We start from the raw sequence: 23,450 nt of genomic DNA on the forward strand, positions 1-23,450 counted from the left end.
CGGTGCAAGTTCAAACTGGTTCCATGTCCCTGACTAGAAACTGGTGTTGTCATGGTGAGTGTCTGCCGAACGTCACAAACACGACCCCTGCGAGCGCGTTTCTTCGTGTTTTAGGAAAGGCCGCTGCAGCTGCATCTCCGTCAGCACGTGGCGTTGTCAGTATTTCCGTTTTGGCCATTCTGATAGGTGCGCAGTGAAAACTCCGATTTCAACTTTCATTTTCCTAACGGAATGACGGTGAACGCCTTTTCAGTGCTTACTTACCATCTGTGTATCTGGTGACGTGTCCAAATCTTTTGTTTGTAATTTTTTTTTGCCTTTTTAATTATTTTTGTTCTTTGCTAACTTTTTTCTTTTTTGTTCATTGTTGGCATTGGGTAGTTTTCTTACTGTTGTGCTTAGAACCTTTATGTGTCATGGATACAAACTGGTTGTCAGCTACGTGATTTGCAATGTTTTCTCCTGGTCTGCTGCTTGTCTCTTCATTCACTTAACGGGTTTTCATGGAGCAACGCTTTTTATCTGGGTGAAATCCAGTTTATCAAATCGTTTTCTTAGATGGATTATGCTTTTTGTGGCATGTCTAAGAAATCTTTAGCCTCAGTTCTTGAAGATTTTCTTCTAAAAGTTTTATAGTTTAACATAAAATTTAGACTTGTGATCTATTTTGAGTTAATTTTTTCAATGTGTGAGGTTTACGGTCTTTGTTTGGGGACACATGAATGGATGGCCAGTGGTTCCAGGACCCATTGTTGAAAAGACTGTTCTTTTTGCACTGAATTTCTTTTGTATCTTTGTCAAGAATCAATCCGCCACTTTAATATGGGTTTGTTTCTAGACTTTGTATTCTCTTCCATTGGTCTGTGAGTCTCTCCTTTTGCCAATGGCACATGGTCAAGATGACTGTAGCTTTTTGTGTCTTGAAAAGCTGGTAGTATGCCGTAATGGGTTTGGCTCAGTGGATAGAGTGTTGGCCTGTGGACTGAAGGGTCCTGGGTTCAATTCTGGTCAACAGCATGTACCTTGGTTGTGGGCTCGATCCCTAGTAGGGGGCGTGCAGGAGGCAGCTAATTGATGTTTCTCTCTCATCGATGTTTCTAACTCGCTGTCCTCCTCCCTTCCTCTCTGTAAAATCAACAAAATATATATATATTTAAAAAATCTGTTAGTATGATTCCTACTTTATTCTCACAAAGTTATTTTGGCTTTTCTTCCTATGTAAGTTTTGCCTTCCTATGTAAATTTTAGAATCAGCTTATCTATACAAAAACCCTGCTGGGATTTTCACTGGAATTGCATTAAGTCTGTAGGGTAAGTTTGGGGAGAGTTCACATATTTATGATGGTGAATCTTCTAAACCATGAACATGACATACCTCCATTTATTTTCACTTTTTTGTTTCTTTCACCAGCATTGTGTAGTTTCAGCATACAGATACTGTACACGTTTTAATGGGTTTAGAGCTAAGTATTTATTTTCTTGGAGCTATTGCAAATGGTGTTGTTTTCCTAATTGTGGTTTCTACTTGTACATATGGACATAACAGCTGACTTTTGTGTCTTAAGATGCAATGGAAGCAGTACTTAGAGGGAAAATTATAGGCCTAGATGCTACATTAGGGGGAAAAGTCTCATATCAGTGACTCCAGCTTCCACTTAAGAAAAAGAAGAGCAAATAAAAGTATAAGCAGAAGCAGGGAAATAACAAAGGTGGAGCAGAAATCGATGACATTGGGAAAAAGTAATAGAAAAAATTTAAACCAAAAGCGGGTTCTTTGAGAAGCTCAAAAACAATCCATACACCTGTCTAGACTGAACAGGATGAAGAGAAAGAAATGACCAATGCCAAGAATGGTGGAAGTAAAACCACTACAGACTCTGCAAATATTAGGAACAACGATGGTAATAAATTTTAAATGTAGATGAAATGAGCACAAGTTCCTTGGAAGATACAAAATACTGTAGTTCACTCAGGAAGAAAGAAAAAAACCTAAGTAGCCCTATTTAGAAATTGAATTTGTAGATTAAAATCTCACAAAGAATACTCTAGGCCAGTGGTCGGCAAACTCATTAGTCAACAGAGACAAATATCAACAGTACAACGATTGAAATTTCTTTTGAGAGCCGAAAACCGACTTCTGCGCATGGGCCACGAAGTTTCAATCGCACTGTATGTGCACGCCCGCACGTGGTATTTTGTGGAAGAGCCACACTCAAGGGGCCAAAGCCGCAGGTGGCTCGCGAGCCGCAGTTTGCTGATCACTGCTCTAGGCCAAATCATTTTAGTGGTAAATGTTACCATTTATTCAAGGAAGAAATAATACCAATTTATACACTACCTCTCCCAGGCAATTGAAGAAGAAAGAACACTTTCCTACTCCATCTTTGAGGCCAGCCAACATTCCTGGGATCCCTAAACCAGATAATTATTCTTCATAAACATCAACATAACAATTTTAAACAAATTTCTAGCAAGTCAAATCCAATGTGATTCTACATTAAAAGGGATAAACACCTTAATCAAATAAGTTTATCTCAATAAGACAGATTGAACAGTTGAAAGTCAATACAGTTTACCATACTAATACATGAGGAAAACCAGGTGATTAATAGATGCTGAAGTTGTGTTTGACAATTCACTAATTTATGATAAAAGCTCTAGGCAAACGATAATTTAAAAGGAATTTCCTTGGTTTGATAAAGCTCATAAAAAAAACAGAAAGAAAACTACCGAACATCAAGGTGAAGGGATGCATTCCTGCCAACAAGGTGAGTGCAAGGGTGTCCAGTGCCATTGCTGCTGAACATGTCGGAGGTTCTGGCCAGGGCAGCAGAGCAAAAAGGAAAACGAACCACAAATGAGGAACCGCCTCTCGGCCTTTTGACTAAGATCAAGTGTAAAACTACTTTCCGAGATGACTTTAGAAAGTCTGAGAGTGTCTACCAAAGGGTTAAGTGACTTTAGCATGGTTGCAGGATATAACATAAATATACAAAAATTGATTATATGTCTATATTCTTGAACAATAAGAAATGGAAATTAAGAAAGTGCAATTTATAATCTCTAAAATTATCAAAATCTTAAGAATCCTATCTAATAAAGAGGGAATATGCCACACCCTCACAAAGATGGCGGTGCCCAGTCCTCTCAGTCCCCCAGTTGCCAAGGGCCGGCCTGGGTGCAGGCAAGCCTCGGATGTCAGCTGCCCATCCGCCCAGGGCCGCCTGAGGCTCATATAACCAGGGCCGACCTATGCATGCACTGCCAGCAGTGGCAGCAGCAGAGGTGTGATGGTGTTGCCTTCCCCTGATTGCGGGGTCGCCTCCCGCCCCTGAGGGCTCCTGGACTCTGAGAGGGGCAGGCAGGGCTTAGGGACTCCACCCCCTAACCCCCCACACGTGCATGAATTTTCATGCCCTGGGCCTCTAGTAAACTGAATAAAAGACACGAAAGACCTGTAGAGTAAAACGTATAAAATATTGCTGAGAGGAATTCAGGAAGACCTACATGGGATACACACAGTGTTCATGGATAGGAAGCAATATCCTTAAGATGTCAGTTTCTCCAAATAGATTTATGGGTTTAATGCAATGAACTCTCAACCAAAGTCCAGATAGGCTTGTTTTATTTTGGCAAGTTTATGAAAAATCTGGTTGCAAAATTTATATTTAACTGCAAAGGACCTACAATAGTCAAAACAATTTTGAAAAATGAGAACTAATGTGGAGGGGCAATACTACATGACTTCCAAATGTACCACAGAGCTACAGTAGTCGGGATGGCATGGTCTCGATGTGAAGATGAGCAAACAGCTGAGGAACTGTAGAGACCAGAACCAGAATCTGTCCATAGGGTCACATGGCTTTCCACCAAGGTGGAGAAGCGATCCCGGGGGCGGGGGAAGGATGCGTTTCAACAAATTGTTTGGGAACAACTGGCTACATTAAGAAATCTCCAGCCCACCAGTATATCAGATTTAACTCCTGATGTATCAGAGGACTAACTGTAAAATCTAAAAGTATGAAACTCCTAGAAGAAAACAGGACAAAATCGCAGTGTCTCTGTTTGGCACGGATTTCTTACACATGGCAAAAGAGCAGGAACTATAGACAAAAAAAAAAAAATGATCAAAATTTAAAACTTTTTGCTCTTTAAAAGTCACTGTTATACAGCATTTCCCCCCCCCACCTGCGCCCTCCCCATTAAGGCTATGGTGCGAATGACCGACCACATTCCGGGAATAGAGTCGGTGATGATCTCCACCGGGTCAGAGTGAAGGTGGATGACACAGGTACGTCCGGGTGGGGATCGTCCGGCCCGCAGGCTGTATGAGCCCAGAAATCCATGATGCAAACGTCCTTCCAGAAGGTCTAGGAGAGAAGAGCAGGCATGGGACCCCCACCCTCACCTGCAAAAGGTTTGCAAACGACCCAGATACCTGGTGATTGTCCGTCCGCGCGGCCTGGACTCAGCTCTGAAGTTCCCTTGGCATCTGGAGACGGAGAGGGCGGGGCTCCAACCGAGGGAGCCACACGGCCAGGGCCCGGGCAGCTGGTCAGCGAGGGGATGTGGAGTGGAAAGCGTGGCTGCACCTGCTGCCGAGGAGGGAGGTCTGTTCTAAGTCACGGCCACGGGCACACGCTAAAGGGTGTAGGGTCCACGGCTCCTCAAGCGCCGCCAGGACGAGATGACTAACCAGGCGTCAGGCAGCCCTCCCTGTCCTTTCCCGCTCATCACGCGTGGGATCCTGTCCATCCGCTCGTGGGAACCACCACGGCTACCTTCGCCGTCGGAGTGGCTCTCTCGCCTCCCGCCATTGGTCCTCTCAGCATCCTGCACCTCGTCTTCCTGGGACCTGGCAGGTGCCCCAAGGGGAAAGGTGCAGAGTGGGCGCCCCGTCTCTGTAGCTGCCCTTTTCCTGGAATCTGGACCCTCAAGTCCATACTGTCTTAGCGGCTCCCCAACACCCCCGGCCGGAGGACTTCGCAGTTCATGTGGATTCTCAGCTGCTCTTGGGGGCGTGTGGGTCTCACACGAGCTGCAGGGTCATCGGCAGAAGTGGGAGTTGGGGGGCTTCTTCACCGGGTGGTGATGTCTCATCGGTTTGGCGTTTGCTCCTGGATTATTGATCCAACTATTTACGATCCCCTTAGTTTCACTCACTTCCTCTGTGGCTCTCATTTCCCGGATTTCAGACCTTTTACATGGATCGTGGGGTAAGGAGGGGCAGTCAGGTCCCCAGGGACTGGGGCAACAGCCTGAGGTTTCCTTAGACGGAGCGCAAATGTGAGCCCTCCCCACCAGGGGGCGCCATTCCATCAGAACCAGGGGTCTCCCTGGATACGTGCAGTCTACCGCCCGCCACCAGGCGGCGCTCAGGCTTCCTTTCTGCAGGCAATGGCCAGAGCGACTCCAAATGAGTCTCACTTGGAGTTGGACTTAAAATGACCGGCCAGCTCTTCTCTCCTGGACAAAGAGGCCTTTCCATGGCCCCCCCCCCCCCCCCCCCCCCGCCCAGCGTGCTTAACGGCGGCCTCTTCAGATGTCACACCCACAGAGCAGCAGGCGAGAGACTGAGGCCACCAGGGGCCACGGAAGCTTGAGACACAGATGCCGCTGAGCCCGGGGGACGCGCGAGCGTGGAGGGCACGGGCCTGGAGGGCAGCAGGTGACCACCCTGGTGGTGTGGAAGGCCAGGAGGGGACGTGGGGAAGGAGCCTGGGGGAGGGAGGTGACTCAGAAGTGCCTCTTTGAGAGGAATGTCAGGGGCTGCAGGGACCCTCCTGTCAGGGCATCATCAGACCGAGACGCGGTGCTGAGTCACGCACGGACGCGATTGGTGAATTCCTGTTATTTTCTTGTAAAGACAGAATAGCCTCCCGGCGCTGACACTCAGACACGTTAAAGGCCTCCAGCTGGCAGTCCACAGGAGCCCCCGTGGGAAAGTGGGACCCGCATCCCAAATCCTGATGTTGCTGAGCGTTCCCCCGCCCCTTCCCTGCTGCCCTGGGAAGGCATCAGGGCCCCAGAGTGGTGGCTGCAGAGACAGGTCCACACTGGACCCAGGAGCTGGGCTCCCTGTCCCCCTTCAGCGACACGGAAACCACCTCCCTGCCCCCAAGGCCTCTCCTCTGTCACTGTCACCCCATCACCACAGCCTCTCCTCTGTCACTGTCACCCCATCACCACGGCCTCTCCTCTCCTGTCACTGTCACCCCATCACCACGGCCTCTCCTCTGTCACTGTCACCCCATCACCACGGCCACTCCTCTGTCACTGTCACCCCATCACCACGGCCTCTCCTCTGTCACTGTCACCCCATCACCACGGCCTCTCCTCTGTCACTGTCACCCCATCACCACGGCCTCTCCTCTGTCACTGTCACCCCATCACCACGGCCTCTCCTCTGTCACTGTCACCCCATCACCACGGCCTCTCCTCTGTCACTGTCATCCAGTGTCGGAGACCAAGCTGTCGGACAGAAACAATGTCCAAAGGGGAGCGAGAGGGAGTTACGTTTCCTTAAAAACCCCCATAAACGCACTCCATCGGCCACTGCGAGATCAAAGCCCCGACCCCAATGGGAATCCACGTCACCTGGGCTGACTCCACAGCACACGGAACCTGGGGTCCAGGTCTGCCCATCCTCCTTGAAATCCCCCCAAATATAAAATACAAAACCACCAAGTGGTCTTAACCACAGAGGGATACTGAAGAAAAAGCAGTCAAGTCCCCAGTAGGGGGAGGGGGGAGAAAGTGGCCACATGTGGTGAGAAGAGGCTCCACGCCATAGAGCACAGCGGGGGCACCTGCTGAGACGTAACCCCAGCGGGAGTGCGGGCCGAGCAGGGGCTGGAGAAACTCCCCAGAGGGAGCAGCTTTCTGTGCAGAGGAGGAAGGGGGTGGGGGTGGGGATTGAGCCCGCAACTCAGGAACCGTGACCTCCCGGTTCATAGGTGGATGCTCAACCCCTGAGCCAGGCCGGCCGGGCGCCTCCCTTTCACTGCTGACCTGCGGGAAAGACAGGGGACACTGAGCCCCCATAGGACAACTGAGTTCTGGGGAGAGTCGAGGAGCAGAGGAAGGAGACCATCTCTGATGCCCAGCCCCCCAACGTCGTGGGCTCCCTCTGCAGCACAGAGCTCGGAGCAGGAAGTCAGAGCATCGGTGGGTGCAGGGGCTGCGGCAGGCGCTCTGTGGGGGGCGAGGCGTGGGCAGAGCTCATGCGTGTCCCGGGAGCCTAGGGCCTGGATCTCGGGGCTCAGAGCACAAGGGCAGGGGAGAGGCAGTGGCGTGGCTTGTGGAGAGTGTAAGGTGAGGCACGTTGGTGATCTGGGCGCCATCCGGGACCTTCCAGTTTTGGATGCTTCTTATCAAAGCGAAATGCTGTTGATCAGTGCGTCTCTTAATGCGCTGAAGGAGGCCAGGTTTCATGTTCTGTATCGATGGGGGGGGGGGGGTGTTATTTATTGATCAAACGGAGGCCCTTTATTGGTGTCCCTCTTGAGGGCCTCATAATGCCGGGGTTCTCTTCCCAGCCTTACAAAGGGTTCAGCATTCTGGAGAAAGGGGCTGCGTGTAGCTGACTCAAGAGTGCGGAGACAAAGATGATTTTGAAAGGCTTTGGGGGTCAGAGGAGCTTCAGCTAAAGGAGCTAAAGACTCACTCTTGTCTCAGGACCCCGTGCTATTTATTTAACACAATTTGTCCTACGGCAAGGGGGAGAGAATGCACTTCCAAGGGTAGGGTAACAGCAGCATTGTCGGTTTGGGGAATAGCCTACAGCTGGTCAGGTGTCTGGCCAACAGGAGGCAATAAGATGTCTGGCAGCAGACAAGCCTATTCAGGTTTGGGGGAAGTGCCCTTCAGCCGTTCCAACAGGTAAACTACATACGTGGATCACCCTTGTTGAGCCGCCCAAGTCCCATCAACCTTTGGAGGGAACTCTTGTAATTATCACGTGCTGGAATGGGTTCCCGGCAGCTCTTTCAGTCCCGCCTCCATCCTTAGGGGCCTGACTCCAAACATCTTTTCCCATGAGTGTGCGGATGTGAAGAGAATGAGCCATGTCACTCAGTTCTATGGGTCAGAAATGACCTGGGATCTATCACTCCCAGGTATTATAGTGGGGGCAGAGGTTGAGCATTGACCTATGAACCAGGAGGTCACGATTCCATTCTCGGTCAAGGTCACATGCCCGGATTGCAGGCTCAATGCCCATTGGGGGGCGTGCAGGGTCTCATGTGCGGGGCCGGGGGTGAGGTGAGAGGGTGTGTGGCGCACAAGGACCTGCCCCCCTGTCCTGCCGAGTGGATCAATGATTCTCTCTCATCATGAATGTCTCTATCTCTCTCTCCCTCTCCCTTTCTCTCAGAAACCAATAAAAATATATTAAAATTATTTTTAAGGAGTTGTCAGCCATGGCTAAGAGTCCTTATGTGTTTCATTGGAAGCGAGGACAGGGAGGCCACTGTCACAGAGTTCCACAAACATCACTGACGCTTGCTCATTGGCACCGAGAGTTGGACCTGCGGAGTGAGTGCCTGCAGGGTCTGACACGACGTGGCCGCCTCCGTCGTGTAACACGGAACAGGATGTGTGTGACGGGGAGGGGCCCATGGGGACCGGTGTCTCCACAGGCTACGTAGACGGCACGAGCCCACAGGGACATCACGACCCAGAGGTGATGTCTGAGGCGCCTCCTCCCCCAGGCGCCTGGGGACCAGTGAGAGCCTGAGCGCGGGAGGGGCCCTGGGATCCAAGGGGCCCGCGTGGCCAGCGCATCCTGCTGAGGACCGAGAGCAGAGGCCCCGAGGGCCTCGGGGTCACGATCCCTGTCCCCACCCCCTCCTGTACCCTGACTCCAATGCCCGTGTGCAGGGTTATGGAGTCCCAGTGAGCCTCGCTCCGATGTGCCCATTAGACGTCAGGGAAGTGACTGGGCAGTGACAGCTGGTGGTGACAGAGGGCAATCCCAGGAAATCCAGAGCCGGCGCAGCAGCGGGCAGCCCTGAGGGGAGGCCGGCGCCCTCCGGGCCGAGCGGTCAGGTCGCCTGATGTTTGCCTTTGGGGACGAGGCGTGTGTTCTGTTCGCCTGTCACTCAGTTTCCCGTTTCATGCAGAACTGGAATGGCTGAGGCTGACGGCCAGGCACTGTGCCCAGCATTTGTCCTGGATGAACCCACGGGTCCTCACGCATCCGTGGTGTCCCCTTGTCTGACAGACGAGGACACTGAGGCAGGGAGGGTCAGCCCCTGTGGAGACCCCACGGCGGGAAGCTCCAGAGCTGGGCTTGAGCCCCGGGAGTCTGGCCCTGAAGGTGGGCTCTTGCTCACACCCCCCTAAGGGAAACGGCCCCCATTTGAAAGAGAGACCCACACGCCACCCCAGAATCCTCAGCGATGTGTGACGCTGCCGCTTGGACCCCGAGGTGGCGGGACCGAACCTGCCCCAGTCTGAGGACGGGGGTGCACTGAGCGCTCCTGTGTCCTCGGAGCAGGGCGTGTGCGCGGTGCTCTCAGGTCCCGCGTCCGTCTCTGAGCACATGGCGGAGAGGGCCCCCTCAGGGTGTGCCGGCTGCAGGGGTATGGACGTCAGTGTGTTCTGTAGCTGCCACGGGTCCCGTCGCCAAGGGGCCACTGTGTCTGTGAGGTCCACGGCGACAGGTGTGCAGGGAGGAGGGGTGTCCCAGGGCCAACCTGTATTCAGCTCCAGCATCAGCTTCCACCCCTGCTCACTGCGTTTCTCCCAAGGCCGTCTTAGATTTCCCCAACGGCTGATTAGTGACCTGCTCATTATGGCAACTTGTTGATGGTGTTTTGTGTGCTGCCCCTGGTTCCAAGGGCAGGTTTTCAACAAGAGGAGAGCCTCTGTGTTTGCTGGTCTTTGTTCACAGCAGCTTCTCGTTCCCAGAAAACAGAGAGAGAAAGTAGCGAGAGCCTGGCCGGGCCGCTCAGTGGTTGAGCGTCCCTCTGTGCACCGAAGGGTCACTGGGTGGATTCCTGCTCAGGCCCCACCCAGCTGCCGCCTGAGGGCCCGTCCAGCAGGGAGGAGGCTGAGCGGTGAGGAACGAGGTGGCCGTCAGCGAGAGCCCTGCATTGAGTCAGAAACCCAGAGGCACTCAGCTGAGCTAGAACTTCCATACCACGCACCCGTTTCCGTCTGACGGTCCCTCAAGTCCGCTGCCCTGTCCCCTGCTCCCCACGGCCTTTCTCTGAATTGTGTGGCCTCCCTGGCCCCATGGAGCAGCTGCCGCGGTCGGCTCAGGCGGTGGACTGGCCTGCGGGCGCGTCTCCTGCGGGGCCGATGCCCACAGGGGCCACCCCTGAACCGACACGTGAGCGTCCACCAGGACACGTGCGCGCTGATGGGTCTGAAATCGTGGGGGCGGCGTTGACACAGGAGCTGGAGTCGGTGGTGGCGGCGGGAGGGCCGTCCTCCTCTCGGCACTGTTTTCTCTGGGGAAGCGGACACCGCGGACCTGGCTCCCTGCAGTGCCCGCAGCAGCCCTGGCACAGCGGGCACCGTGTGCCCTCACGGGGCGGCCCAGCCACCCTGATGGCTCCTGCACGCGGGGTCGCTCATCTCCCGCAGGGACACGTGCGGACCCCCCTCTGGGCCAGGCCCTGGGTGAGGACATGGGAACGCGGACCCGTCTGCACGGAGGGAGCTGACTCCCAGGGGCTCCCTCCCCCGAGGGGTGCGCACTGCGACCCTCCCGCCGCGGGCGGGGCTCCGGGGGCCCTGCAGGTGCCAACAAGGCCTGGCTCTGGCCAAGGCCCCGGGCTCTGGCGCTGACAGATGGCATCAGCCTCCGCGAGGAAGGGCGGGCGGGCAGGAAGCCAGGCCTGTGGCCTGCCCGTCCCCTGTGGGCGGGACCGTGCGGCTCACTGGGTACAAAGAGCCCTGGCGCGCGGGCTGCTCACCCAGCTCCTCTCGCTCCTGTTGGCTCAGCTGCGCTCCGGCCACAGGCACCATGAAGCTGGCCCTGCCTCTGCTGCTGCTCACGCTGGCCCTTTGCTGCCCCGACGGTGAGTGTCCCTTCCACGCAGACACCAGCGGCCGGGAGGGCCTTCTCCGGTCCAGGGGCCGTAGGTGGGGAGGGGGGCGGGTCAGAGTGAAACCTTTCCTGCCCCCCGTTGCACCAGCCCCCAAAGCCCAGGACTCGGGGTGTCTGGTCCCGGGACTCTGGAAAGCGCCAAAGGCAGGTGCGGGGTCCCGTCGGAAGCCCCTCGCCCGCCTGGGCCGATGCAGAAGCAGCAGGACGGAGTCCGCTTCCTGTGGGTCAGGGCTCGGCCCGGCAGCACGGTGACCGGGACACAAGGCTCTATGAGAGGCAGAGCTGAGCCTGAGATCCAGGGACAGTGACCAGGGCACAGCCGGGGATCTGGGAAGCCCTGGGTGTACGTGACAACGGGTGAGAGTGGCCAGGGCGTCACCTGGGCGCCCTCCTGGCTCCGCTGCGTGCTCTGCGACCTGGCGCCGTGAGGCCTGGGGGAGGGGCACTGTCACCGAGGAGCCCTTCCCGCCCAGGTTCCGGTCTGGTTCCGGGGCCACAGAGCCGCGGGAAAGTGACTTTCCTACATCGATGGTGTTTCTCTCTCTCCGGCTCCAGCTGATGCGGAAGTCTGTCCGGCCCTTTCTTCTGAGATGACAAGCTTCGTGATGGGGAGTGTAGCGTCCTTCCGTGAGAACATTAAGAAGTTCGGTGCCCCTGCAGAGGCGATGCAGGCCACACTGCGAGTGAAGAGATGCGTAAACAAACTCCCCCTGTTCGACCGATTGGCAGTGGACCACTTTCTGGTAACTTCGTTCTCCTTCCTGCACGAGGCGGCTGCTCAGCCCAGGGGCAGGCGGGGGAGGGCGCTGCCCTGGGGGGCACAGGTGGGGGCACCTGCCCCGCTGCTCACCTCTGAGAGGGGCCGTGGCCATGGCTGGATGGTGACCCGACACCCGCTGAGCCAGCCTCAGGCTGCACAGCCTCTGCAGGCCCCTCCCTGGGCTGCAGGCTCCCTGTGTCCTGAGGGCGGACAGCCGGCCCAGGCGGTGATGGTGAGGGCCACGCACTCTGCCTCCCTGCCTGGGAGGGTTCTCCAGGGCGACCCCTCACCCCAGGCAGGAGGCACTGTCCCTGGGGCCACGGGTGGAGCTGACAGTCTCCCTGTCTCTCTGAGGAAATCAGACATTGGGGGGAGGGGGGTTAGCTCCTCCACCCCCGAATGAGGCCGGGCGTTAAGCACGTGTCCCCACGCGCAGGGCCTCAGTGTGGACACGTCAGTGTGCCACCAGTAGCAGGTCCCCGCCGGGGCTGCAGATCTCCGAAGCAGATCCTCCCGCAGCCCCTCCCGCCCGGCCCAGCCCCCGCCCCGTCACCCCCCTCCCCCGCCCCGTCCACTCTGGAGTGAAAAGTCCCGTCCTAGGACCTGGGACTCAGAGAAAGCAAATCCTGGGGTCTTGGGCCCCTTTGTCCCCCTCCCGGCTCCATCAGAAAACCGAGGCCACTCCTGGGCCCCTCGGGCTCTGCGCCCGGCCGTGGCCAGGGCTCTGGGTGCCGTGTCTGTGGCTGTGCCGGCACCGGGACCACCGACCTCCCCGCCCGCTCCCTGGCCGCCCGCTGCCCCGTGCGCCTTCGCTGGTTGCAATGTCTCCGCGTCCTGGTTGTGAACACACTCTGCCCGCGGCCTCTCCAGGGGCAGCCTGACTGACAGCCTGTCTCTCTTGGTCTATTTCAGAAGATCGTCAAATTCGAGTGTAATAGGCAGCTTTCATAAACCTCACCTCCGAGCGCCCTGTCTCTCAATGATGCGCTGACCTTCCCTGGAAAATGCAGAGGTTTCAACGTCTTGCTTCAATAAATCACTTGCCCTGCACGTCTCTGCCCGTCTTGTTTTAATCCGGTCTCTGGCCGTGGGGGAGGGGGGGGGGTGAATAATGAGGGGCTGTGGGGAGGGGGGGCATCATGAGGGGCCGTGGGTGGTGACAACAGTGCATCCCGCTGACCCGATGGGCAGTGGCCGTGGCGCCTGGCGGCAGGGATCACAGAGGGAATGGGGGCTCCGGGCCCAGCCCGTGTCCCTGCACAGGCCTCCCAGGCCCCGGCCCCGCACGAGCCACGCAGGCTCCGCACCTCCGTCCCCGAGGCGCCCTCGCAGCCACCGGACGCCTGAGCGCTCTGGCCTCGTGCCCAGCGGCTGCTCCAGGAGCCCGCTGTGGCTCAGGGCCTGCTCCCCAGGGCCCAGGACAGGAGGCCGCGGTCTGTCTGCCCAGACCCGGTGCGGGGCCTGCTGCTGCGAGTCCAGGGGCAGCTTTTCCTGGCGGCTTCCCGCTGGCGGCGGATGGCAGGCCGGGTCCGGCTCTGGGGCTGCAGGGCCCCGCGGAGCTGCCATTGCGCCTCCTTCCTGTGAACCCCCTGCCCCCTCCCCCACGTGGCGGACGGCAGAGAGTGGACCCAGGACACCCAGGGTGGTCGCCCACACTCAGCACCTGCCCCTTGATCGCAGCTGCAAGTCCCCGTAGGAAAGAAAGGACGCCCAGGGCTCAGGGCGGGAACTTGGGGGGCTCAGACCCCACTGCAGCTCCTCGGATTCTGACACAGAGAGTCACCCCGTGCCCCCTCCACGGCCCCTCCCTCGCACGGCCTGTCCTTCCATCTGCACAGCCATCGTCACCGACCTGCCCGCGTCCCTCCCGCTTGTGCCCAAGGCTCCTACCCGGCCCCCTGGACGGAGCTGCCCTCCCTGCCGTGCGTCCGCGCACCCACAGCACAGCGACCTCCACAGGAAGGGGTCGGCCCTTCTGCACCTGAGAGCCCAGGCCCTGGCCCCCCTGTTTCCAGGACGAGGACTTACCATGAGTCCTCAGCTCCTCCCCTGAGGAGGCCACATGATGCCCCCAGGACGGAGGGCACAGCCATGGTGACCTCCTGCTCCCAACGCCCCGCGCTCCACAGCGAGTGCGCAGGTGTCACCGCGGGACACGCACACTCAGCTGCCTCTCTTCTGACGCCCGGGACGTGCTCAGTCTCCGCCTGCGCTTGGAGGACGCAGGATTCTGGAGCTCTTGCCACAGCCTGAGAGACACAGGCTGGGGTCCCGCCGGGAGGGCCAGGCCCCCGCTGGCGCCGCACACAGGGCCTGGCACGACCGTCCCCGCGCTCTCTCTGCTCGGCCCGGGTCTGTGCCCCGCCATCGTTGTCTATAGGCCACTCATGTTGGTCACCCCCCCACACCTGGTCATGTCGGGGTCCCTCTGCCTCCACATTGCTCCCTGCACAGGACAGGTGACCTCCTCTGTGTGGTTCATTCCACGTCTCCCCTCGTGGGCACTCTCTCACTCTCACCCCTAAAATGAACCTTTATGCACAGACACACAATTTACACTCAGCGACCCTCACAGAGATACACATTTTCACACAGAGACCTCGCTGTGATATATGCATAGCAAGACTCATGCATACACACATGCACTCACACAGACATGCACACGGATAGACATGCATATAGCCAGACATGCACACAGGCAGAAATGAACATAGACGGATATGCACACAGTGAGACACATGCACACACAGGCAGAGTGAGCCGTGTGTTCTCTCTGTGTCTTTCTGTGACGTACTATTTGCATGGCAGAGTGGTGGTGAGAACACAGTGAGTGCATTCATGACACGAAAGGACAAATGGAATCACCCATGGCTGTGATTCGTAAACTACCTCAGCGTTTGCCAGCAGCGAGCAGCCCCTGGGGTCCGGGAAGGTCACAGTCCTGCCTCCCAGTTCCTGGAGCCTGGTCTCCAGGGAGGTGAGAGTCCATTGTCGGCCATTGTCGAGGCTAAAGCAAACGGCAGTGAACATCAATAAGAGACAGTGGAAGGCCAATGGACTTGGATGTCCAGCAGGGCTGACTATCAGCACAAGCTCTGCTCCTGCTGTGATGGCCATGGCTCCAGGTGAGTTCCGACCTGGTAACCTTGACATTGTTTCCCAAACTTTACCTTTGATCTGCTGTCGGCGTTGCTAAAGGGCACTGTGTATTTGGAGTGAATAAAAGGCAGAGGGGACCCAGTCTCGGGTGCCTCTTCACCAGAGGTCTCCCCCCGACCCCCATGCCTTCCACATGGGTGTTCCTTGTATGGCATTGTCCTTTGTGAGTCGGCCCCTCCTCCGATCCCGAACTGTACAGTACGCGGCAGACCCTCACCACCACCGGACGTGGGGATGAAGCATGTCCTCCCATGGGCCCTGCAGCCTGGCTCGGGTCCTCTCAGAACCCGCCGGGAAGATGCAAAAGGAGGGATGCCCCCGCCTCACCCAGGACTAAGGTGTGGGGATCTGGGTGGGGAGAGCCCAGGTGTTCCCCAGGCCTCACCTCCCCCGCCTGCAGGGCGGCCCCCAGTGCCTGGGAGGCGGGGCCCACAATCTGGGAGGACAGCAAGGCTGTGCCTGAGGGTGAGCAGCTCCTAGCATAGCAGGCGCCCTGGGACCCTGCCCTCGATCACCCCCCTCCGTACACCTCCCCGCCCTGCCAGCCTGGCAGCTGCAGGCCCATCCTCACTCCCAGGCTCTGCCCCTTTGAGACCCGGGTCTGCACAGGCCTTTCCCCTGAGCTGCTGGCCACGGGGGAGGGGCCACAGGCTGCACGGGAGGGGCTGGGGGAGAGGAGGTGACTGTTTGATGGGGAGCCCCTGGTTGGGCTGAATCCGGGTGGACAGAGGTGACATAAGGACGGTGCATGCAGCAATGCCAGTGAATGCTACACGCAAATAAGGTGGAAACCGTAGATGGTATGTTGTGTGTGTTTTACCAAACACACAGGAAGAGCCCCCACACCTTAGGGCTCTGAGAGGCGGCATAGAGACACCCGGAAGCGGGAGCAGAGCCTGCATCCCACCCAGATACACCTTCCAGGCTGTCACACCTCACGTCAGGCCATGTCCGCTGTCCACTCGCTTCCTAGAGTGGGAACTGGGTGTCTGTGTTCAGAAAGCAGTCTCCTCAGGCCTGTGTGCGCATCACAACCTCCCCTCGCGTCCCAGCCAACACCTCGCCTTCCTTCCCTCCTTTCCTTCTGCTTTTCCTCCCAGAGGCCACCATCGTTTCTGACGTATCGACGGCATCAAAACGGAGAGAGACAGAAGCCGGGCGAGCTGTTCATGGATCCGTGTCCTGTGGGACTGCTCTAAGCCCTCGGGGCCAGGAAGAGCGCTCTCCGTGGGACCCCGTCCCGGGTCTTCAGAAGCTCGGTGACTGTGCTCCGCTGGTGTCTTCATGGGGAATAAACATTCAAAGTAAAACAAGCTGCTCTGGACAAATACAAAATACGCTGGCTGGAAACTTATAAAGCATTTGGAAGACAAAGCAGAATAGAGTAACCAAGGCCTAGAAGACCCGGTTGTGAGAGAGAAGCACAGCAGGGTAAGCCTTCCATTCAGGAGGTCCACGCAACAGGATTGCAAATGAGAGCGATCCAGGTGGAAAGAAGTCACCAAAGACATACATCACGCAAATCTCCCCACAGGGAGGAATATGAAATGGCCCGGCCAGCGCGGTTCCGTGGCTGAGCATCGACCTAGGAACCAGGAGGTCACGGTTCCATTCCCGCTCAGGACACATGGGTTGTGGGCTCGATCCCCCGTAGGGGGCATGTAGGAGGCAGCTGATCAAAGATTCTCTCTCAGCACTGATGTTTCTCTCTCTCTCCCTCTCCCTTCCTCTCTGAAATCAATAAAAATATATTGAAACAGAGAATATGACATGGACTAGCTCACTCATTCCCCACATCAGACACCTCTGTGTGCCTTTTTGGAACAGGGCCCTAAGGAAGGAGCTCCTTTCAGGAGGAGACGCACGTCCCAGGCAAGGCTGGGAACAAAACAGAATCCACACAAGCCTGGAGCCACCCAGTGACACTGACACTCCTGAGGCTCTGACCTGTGAGTGAACAGGACCAGCCTCCTCAATGCAGCTCACAGCCACGTCAGCAGGAAGAAATGCAGATGTTTCTGGATGCAGATCTTCAAAAGTCTGATCTGCAATGTTCTTTCCCTCAGAGGCGGGAGAAGGTCTGCTCTACAGAAAGGAGTCGATGAAAACACACACAACACACAAGGCACGGAACCCAGTAAACACGGGAGAGAACACAGGTGTCACAGGTGCATCCGTGTTCCTCACAAGCATTTCCACAGCAGGAGGCACATGCTCACGTTCTCAGGGGAGCGGTCGTTCGGTGCGTCCTCTTCGGGACAGAGCTCCTGTACCGTTATTTCCAAATGAAAGTGTCTAAACTCACAGGAAGTTGTAAGACGGAAATGAAAGGAACGTCAGGAGTGAAGAAAAAGAGCAAAAAAAAAATGGTCAAGAAAAATTTGGCAACCATAGTTGAGGTGCCGCAGGTCATTTCAGGTAATTGGCTTCTAGGATGAACCCAAGTTAGGGGAAACGTGACATGTTTGTGGAAAGGATTAACGGATTTCCTTAAGGAATGGATTAGCGAGTGAAAGGTCAGGGCCCAAGACAGGGCAGAGGAGAGCTGGGTGTGTCCCCAGCAGGATCTTCCATCACAGACATGAAAGGCGCACAGACATCCAAGGGAGATCAAGCCTGAGGAGCGTGCATTCCCCAGGAAGAGAAGCTCTGTGAGGAGCTGAGGACAGGGCTGGACCCGGAAGGACAAAGTCTATGAGGGTGACCGACAGGAGCACGTGCGGCCCCCCAGGGGTGAGGACCAGCCCGGCGAAGTCCCCACCTGACGCTGAGCTCCGAGCTGGAGGACACACGGCCCCACTCCTGTCGGCCTAGGTCTGCACTGAGGCTCCACTCACTGTCCACTGAGGGCGAGACCACCTCACACTCCACCAGCGCCAAGGCTTCCAGAGAGTTCTCCATCACGGGCTCTCAGCCACGGCTCTGGAGCCACTGATGGAGAAGAGTTCTCTTCTGGTGGATGCCCTGAGCACCGTACCGTTTAGCAGCAAACCTGGTCTCACCCCGTGGATGCCAATAGCACACCACCCAGCTGTGAGGACACACAGGTATCTCTGGACTCGGACAAGTATTCACAGGGCTGGGTAAGGAGGAGGAATGAGCCCTGGGAGAGAGCGGAGTGTCTAACATTGGAAACATGTATTATCAACCTGGAGAGGGGTCGGCGTGGGGTGGAGGGGTCCATGGTGGAGAGGGGACATCTGTGACACTTCCAACAAGAAAGATAAGTGAAAAAAGGATGTGTGTTATTAGATGTCCCATATTCCCTTTGTGACGCCCCTGAGGGCCAGAGGTGCCCACTCTGGAGGCCTGTAGGTAGCGAGACAGTGTGGGCGTGAGCTGGAGGGAAATTAGTGCCGGAATACAGAAGATAATGGTGTAAACTTGAATGACCCATATGGACCGTCATGAGTTTGGGATTAAGTATGTAAGCACACATTTTGTATGAAGAACAAGTTATGTAAAGGTCAGGGTTTTCGTGAAGGAGCCAAGGAGAACTGGCTGGAGGCGGCACCTGATCCTGACTCAGCTTCCAAATCCGGGTCCCTGTCCCCAGGCATTAGATGGATCCGGATCCGGGTGAGATGGGATCAGCTAATGTTTACTGCTGGGGAACAGGACAGCGGTGGCCCGGGGCCTGGAAGTCAGGGCTCCAACTTCTTGGTCTCCTGACCTGGTCCCACCTATGGTGATGCCACACTTTTCTCCAGAAACACACAGGACTCGGTGTTAGCACCAGGATCTCAGGCTGATGCCTGGGTTTAGTGTTGGGCATGAGCTGTGCCTTCAATAGAGTTTCTGGTTAAAATACACATCTCTTTCTAAACAGACCCAATAATAAAACATGTTATATGATCAGAGAATTCTTTATTTAAGAGATATATTTATTGATTTCAGAGATGAATGGAGAAGAAAAGAGAGATAGAAACATCAGTGATGACAGAGACTCATTCATTGGCTGCCTCCTGCACGCCCCCACTTGGGGATTGAGCCCACAACCTGGGCATGTGCCCTGACCGGGAATGGAAAGGTGCCCTCCTGGTTCATATGTTGACACTCAACCACTGAGCCATGGAGGCCGCACTGGAGAATTCTTTATAGAATCTCAAATCCTGTTCCTCAAAGAAGTTACACACCTAATTAGACACCTACTGTATCACTGTTGTCACTCAAAGACCAGGAAAGCCCAGGTCATGACCTCTAGGACTCAACAGGGGAAAGGGTCATGAGGTCAGGTCCTGGTCACCAGGAGAAAGGTGCACCCAGGAGCCACGGGGTCTTGGGAAGGTGATCCCCAGAGATTCAGGCTTCCTTTTTAAACAGGAAATGGGCTGTCTGTGCCGTGGCATCAGGAACAAATAAAGAGTTTCAAGCTGAAGGGACTCAGGCTGGGACCGTGGAGAAGGCTTCACCTGGACCAAAGGCCTCGAGCACAGAACTGCGGGGCCGGCCCAGCCCTCCACCTGCGTCCACACAGGGCGGCCGGGCAAGTCCCGGTCCCAGGACTCCATCTGAGTCACAACCTGAGGGCCATACGATCACACTAAGGAGACCCGTCTCTGATGTCACAACACCTGGCTGCTTTCCCGGCTCTGCCCACCACTAGCTGTGTGCCCTTGGTCAAGGGACTGGATCTCTGTGGTCCCACTGTGTGCAGCTGGGGAGAAATGGTGACCCTACCTCCTGGGAGGGAGACCACATATCTGTTTGCTCAGGAGGACCCTGGTCTATGCTGCTGCCCTGGCATTCCATGCATTTAGTGGCCTCTTCTCCCTGCTGGGGTGCGCAGGTGGACACTAAATTTCACCGTCTCTCTCCTCATTGCGTTGTGGTTGTGAAGACAAAGAGAGGTGGTCACCGGTGCTCCGCAGGGAGTGAGCGCTGTCTCACTATTTGCCATTCATGCTCTCCTGAACCTGAAGCAAGTAGCACAGGGAGCAGCTGGGTATTGAGAAGGTTCATAGGCCAACGCCATGTAGACTGTGCTCAACAGAGAAGATCTGCATAAACTGCATCTCATGAAACTCTTTCAAGGAGTCAGAAAAATATCAGGTAAGAGTGGATCGAAATACAGTGCTTAACTGTCAACTTTGACCGTTCCCCTCGTATCTGAACGGGATGATCTCTGCGTCTCTTGGAGGATGGAGAGGAGCAGGAAGGTCCCTGGTCCGTAGTGGTCCTGCTAGGCCTCCAGGGTTTAATAGAAGATCCCTCTCTGGTTTATAATGAATCGCTGGCAGCTGACGTGTAGACAGCACCTACTCTGTGGCCAGCGCTGTTCTGAGGACTTACGGGCTGTAAGTCATTCAGGCCTCACAACAAGCCCAGGCCTCTTCCCCTGGTACCAAGAGACCCCCCTGTGACACCCCCACCGCCGGCTAGGCTGAAGGCATGGGAGGCGCCTGGTCTAGGCCTGGACACCATGATCAATAAACCGCTCACTGCCATCAAGAGGTCTCCAAGCCCAGGGCTTGTCCTGAGTTTCCGTCCTGGGAAAGTGCCTCCCCGGGCAGCCTCCAGATGCTGGCAGGATCTTCCGGAAGAAGAGGCTCACCTCCAAGACCGTTGTTGAGGTTTGTGTCTCAACAGCCCTGGGAGCCAGGGGCAGAGCCGTTTACAGGATCGGGGAAAGTAAACTGGAACGTTTCTTGCGTCCAGATACAGTGAAGGCTATTTCTACCGCAAACTCACAAAGAATGAAGAGCTCACAGGTCAGCTACACCTCACAGCCTCTCACAGGCTGTGTCTCAGTGCAGGAGCCCCTGAGCATGGGAACGGCGCTCACTGAGTGCTGTGGCTTTCTCTGAGCATGGCCAGACCCCAAACAACCATGACGTCAGTGTCAGTGCCTCTCGCCACCTGTTGAGCCTAAGCACTGAGCAAATTCCATCCTCTCTCACCGCACATTATGGCCCCTCTGCCTGGATAGCTCACCTCTGCAGCATGGTCTGTCACAGCAGGTGGCCAGGAGATGCCACACCAACACAAAACCAAAGTGCACTTCCGTGCTCCAGTTTCTGAACTGAATTTGGGGACCTGGGTCTAAGGACTTTTTGGAGCAGAAACCATCAGGCCAGTGATACAAGCATGCGGACCTTTTAGTTTGTCTATTTCTGCTGTGAACACTTGCTTTATTTTTATTTTTTAAAAAATAAATCTTTATTGTTCAGATTATTACAGATGTTCCTCTTTTTTCCCCCCATAGCTCCCCTCCATCCGATTCCCTCTCCCCCACCTCATGCACTTACTCCCCGCCACTGTCCTCAACCATAGGTGTAAGATTTTTGTCCAATCTCTTCCCGCACTCCTCACACCCCCTTCCCCCCGAGAATTGTCAGTCCACTCCGTTTCTATGCCCCTGATTCTATTATATTCACCAGTTTATTCTGCTCATCGGAGTTTTTTTATTCACTTGAATTTTAGATTCACTTGTTGATAGATATGTATTTGTTGTCACTTTGTTGTTCATAATGTTTATCTTGACCTTTCTCTTCTTCTTCCTCTTCTTAAAGAGTACCCTTCAGCATTTCATATAATCCTGGTTTGGTGGTGATGAACTCCTTTAGCTTTTTCTTGTCCGTGAAGCTCTTTATCTGACCTTCAATTCTAAATGATAGCTTTGCTGGGTAGAGTAATCTTGGTTGTAGGTTCTTGCTGTTCATCACTTTGAATATTTCTTGCCACTCCCTTCTGGCCTGCATAGTTTCTGTTGAGAAATCAGCTGACAGTCATATGGGTACTCCCTTGTAGGTAACTAACTGTTTTTCTCTTGCTGCTTTCAAGATTCTCTTTTGCCCTTGGCATTTTAATTATGATGTGTCTTGGTGTGGTCCTCTTTGGATTTCTCTTGTTTGGGGTTCTGTGTGCTTCCTGGACTTGTAAGTCTATTTCTTTCACCAGGTAGGGAAAGTTTTCTGTCTTATTTCTTCTAATAGGTTTTCAATATTTTGCTCTCTCTCTTCTTCTGGCACCCCCATAATTCAAATGTTGGTATGCTTGAAGTTGTCCCAGAGACTCTTTACACTATCTTCATATTTTTGGATTCTTTTTTTGTTTTGTTTTTCTGGTTGGGTGTTTTTTGCTTCCTCATATTTCAAATCTTTGGTTTGATTCTTGGGGTCCTTTGGTCTACTGTTGAATTTCTATATTTATTCTTTATTTCAGACAGTGTATGCTTAATTTCTGACTGGTCCTTTTCCATTTTTTTGGCATTCTCATTAAGATCCTTAAAGATCTCACTAAGTTCCTCAGTGGTTTCTAGAAGATTCTTGAGTAACCCTATAACTGTGGTTTTGAACTCTATATCCAGTAGTTTGCTTTCTTCCATTTCTTTCATTCGTGACATGTTTCTTTGTCTCCTCATTTTGGCTGCTTCCCTGTGTTGATGGAGTGGCTTGGTGTGGTAGGTGACCTATAGGGCCCAGTGGTGCAGCCTCCCCAATCACCTGAGGTGGACACTCTTGGTGCACCCCTTTGTGGGCTGAGTGCGCAGTCTTGTTGTAGTTAAGCCTTGATTGCTGTTGGTACACTGGGAGAAATTGGCCTCCAGGCCAATTGGCGGTGAGGACCTGCTGTGTCTATAATGAAGAACTGCTGTGCTGGAGACACCCTTATGGGGCCGGACTTGCTTCAGTGGGGCTTTGGTGCTCACTGAGTCTGCCTCTTGAGTGTGTCAATTATGGATGTGAGGAGTTGAAATCTGGTGTCGTCTCACACTGACCACTAGATACACTGGCTCCTGGATCTCCAAGGAGGTGCAGGTCAGCTACTGTCTGAGGCCACCCAGCAGGAGCTACAGTGAGATCTGCAGATTTCTCCTCTATGCTTGGGGTTTGGAAGTTTTGGAGCTGACCCAGCTGCAGTTTGTTAGGTTAAGCTGTGATAGGGCAGGCCATTCATATGCAAAAGCCACATCGCACAGTTTGGGTGGGTTTGTAAATTGGGAGGGGCAAGGTCTCAGGGAATCACTAGGGCGTGGAAAACAGCCATAGCTGCCTGTCAGCCCTCTCTGAGTCTCCGCGTTTCCACATCCCCGCATCCTGCGCCCCAGCGCAGCAAACAATGATTCCTGCGATCGCACCTCTGCGAGAGAGCCACCCTCACTCTCTGATCCGATCGCGGACAATCCCGCTTCTCCCCTTACGAGTCTGTGTCCCCAGAGTCTCGCTGGAAACTGGCGTTCAGAGCAGTCAGGAGCTTTTGTCTCTCTTCAGATTGAAAAAAACAGCGCAGCCAGTCGCCAGCCCTCTCCGTGCGCCTCTGTACCTCTGCTTTTCCGTGCCTGTGCACGTCCTACCGGGTCTTAATGCACTTTTCTCTTTCCTTCTAGTTGTATAACTTCTACTCAGCCAGCTTTCCCGTGGTTCTAGGTGATAGACGTTCTGTCTTTTAGTTGTAGTTTTGGTGTGGTTGTGAGAGGCAGCATGTACAGGTATTTACCTTATGCTGACATCTTGGTTTCTCTTGGTGAGC

At 54.8% G+C, this 23,450-nt stretch overlaps 1 protein-coding gene across 1 annotated transcript; it reads left to right on the plus strand.

Moving 5' to 3' along the window:
- The first annotated feature begins 10,914 nt into the window (after positions 1-10,914).
- On the plus strand, positions 10,915-12,869 carry LOC129151236 (secretoglobin family 1D member 2-like). Its single transcript, XM_054725335.1, has 3 exons — positions 10,915-11,030; positions 11,615-11,802; positions 12,732-12,869. Exons 1-3 carry the CDS (start codon positions 10,976-10,978, stop codon positions 12,768-12,770), a joined length of 282 nt encoding a protein of 93 aa, XP_054581310.1. The 5' UTR covers positions 10,915-10,975; the 3' UTR covers positions 12,771-12,869.
- The last annotated feature ends 10,581 nt before the right edge of the window (positions 12,870-23,450 follow it).

Source organism: Eptesicus fuscus, chromosome 13 (genome assembly GCF_027574615.1).
Source record: "Eptesicus fuscus isolate TK198812 chromosome 13, DD_ASM_mEF_20220401, whole genome shotgun sequence".
Taxonomy (NCBI): Eukaryota; Metazoa; Chordata; class Mammalia; order Chiroptera; family Vespertilionidae; genus Eptesicus; species Eptesicus fuscus.

What these genes read in the sequence shown, in the direction of transcription:
- LOC129151236 (XM_054725335.1), top strand. Translation starts at nt 10,976, where the DNA reads ATGAAGCTGGCCCTGCCTCTGCTGCTGCTCACGCTGGCCCTTTGCTGC. An exon ending in GGCCCTTTGCTGCCCCGACG is followed by an intron (nt 11,031 to 11,614) that starts GTGAGTGTCCCT and finishes CTCCGGCTCCAG; the next exon opens with CTGATGCGGAAGTCTGTCCG. An exon ending in TGGCAGTGGACCACTTTCTG is followed by an intron (nt 11,803 to 12,731) that starts GTAACTTCGTTC and finishes GGTCTATTTCAG; the next exon opens with AAGATCGTCAAATTCGAGTG.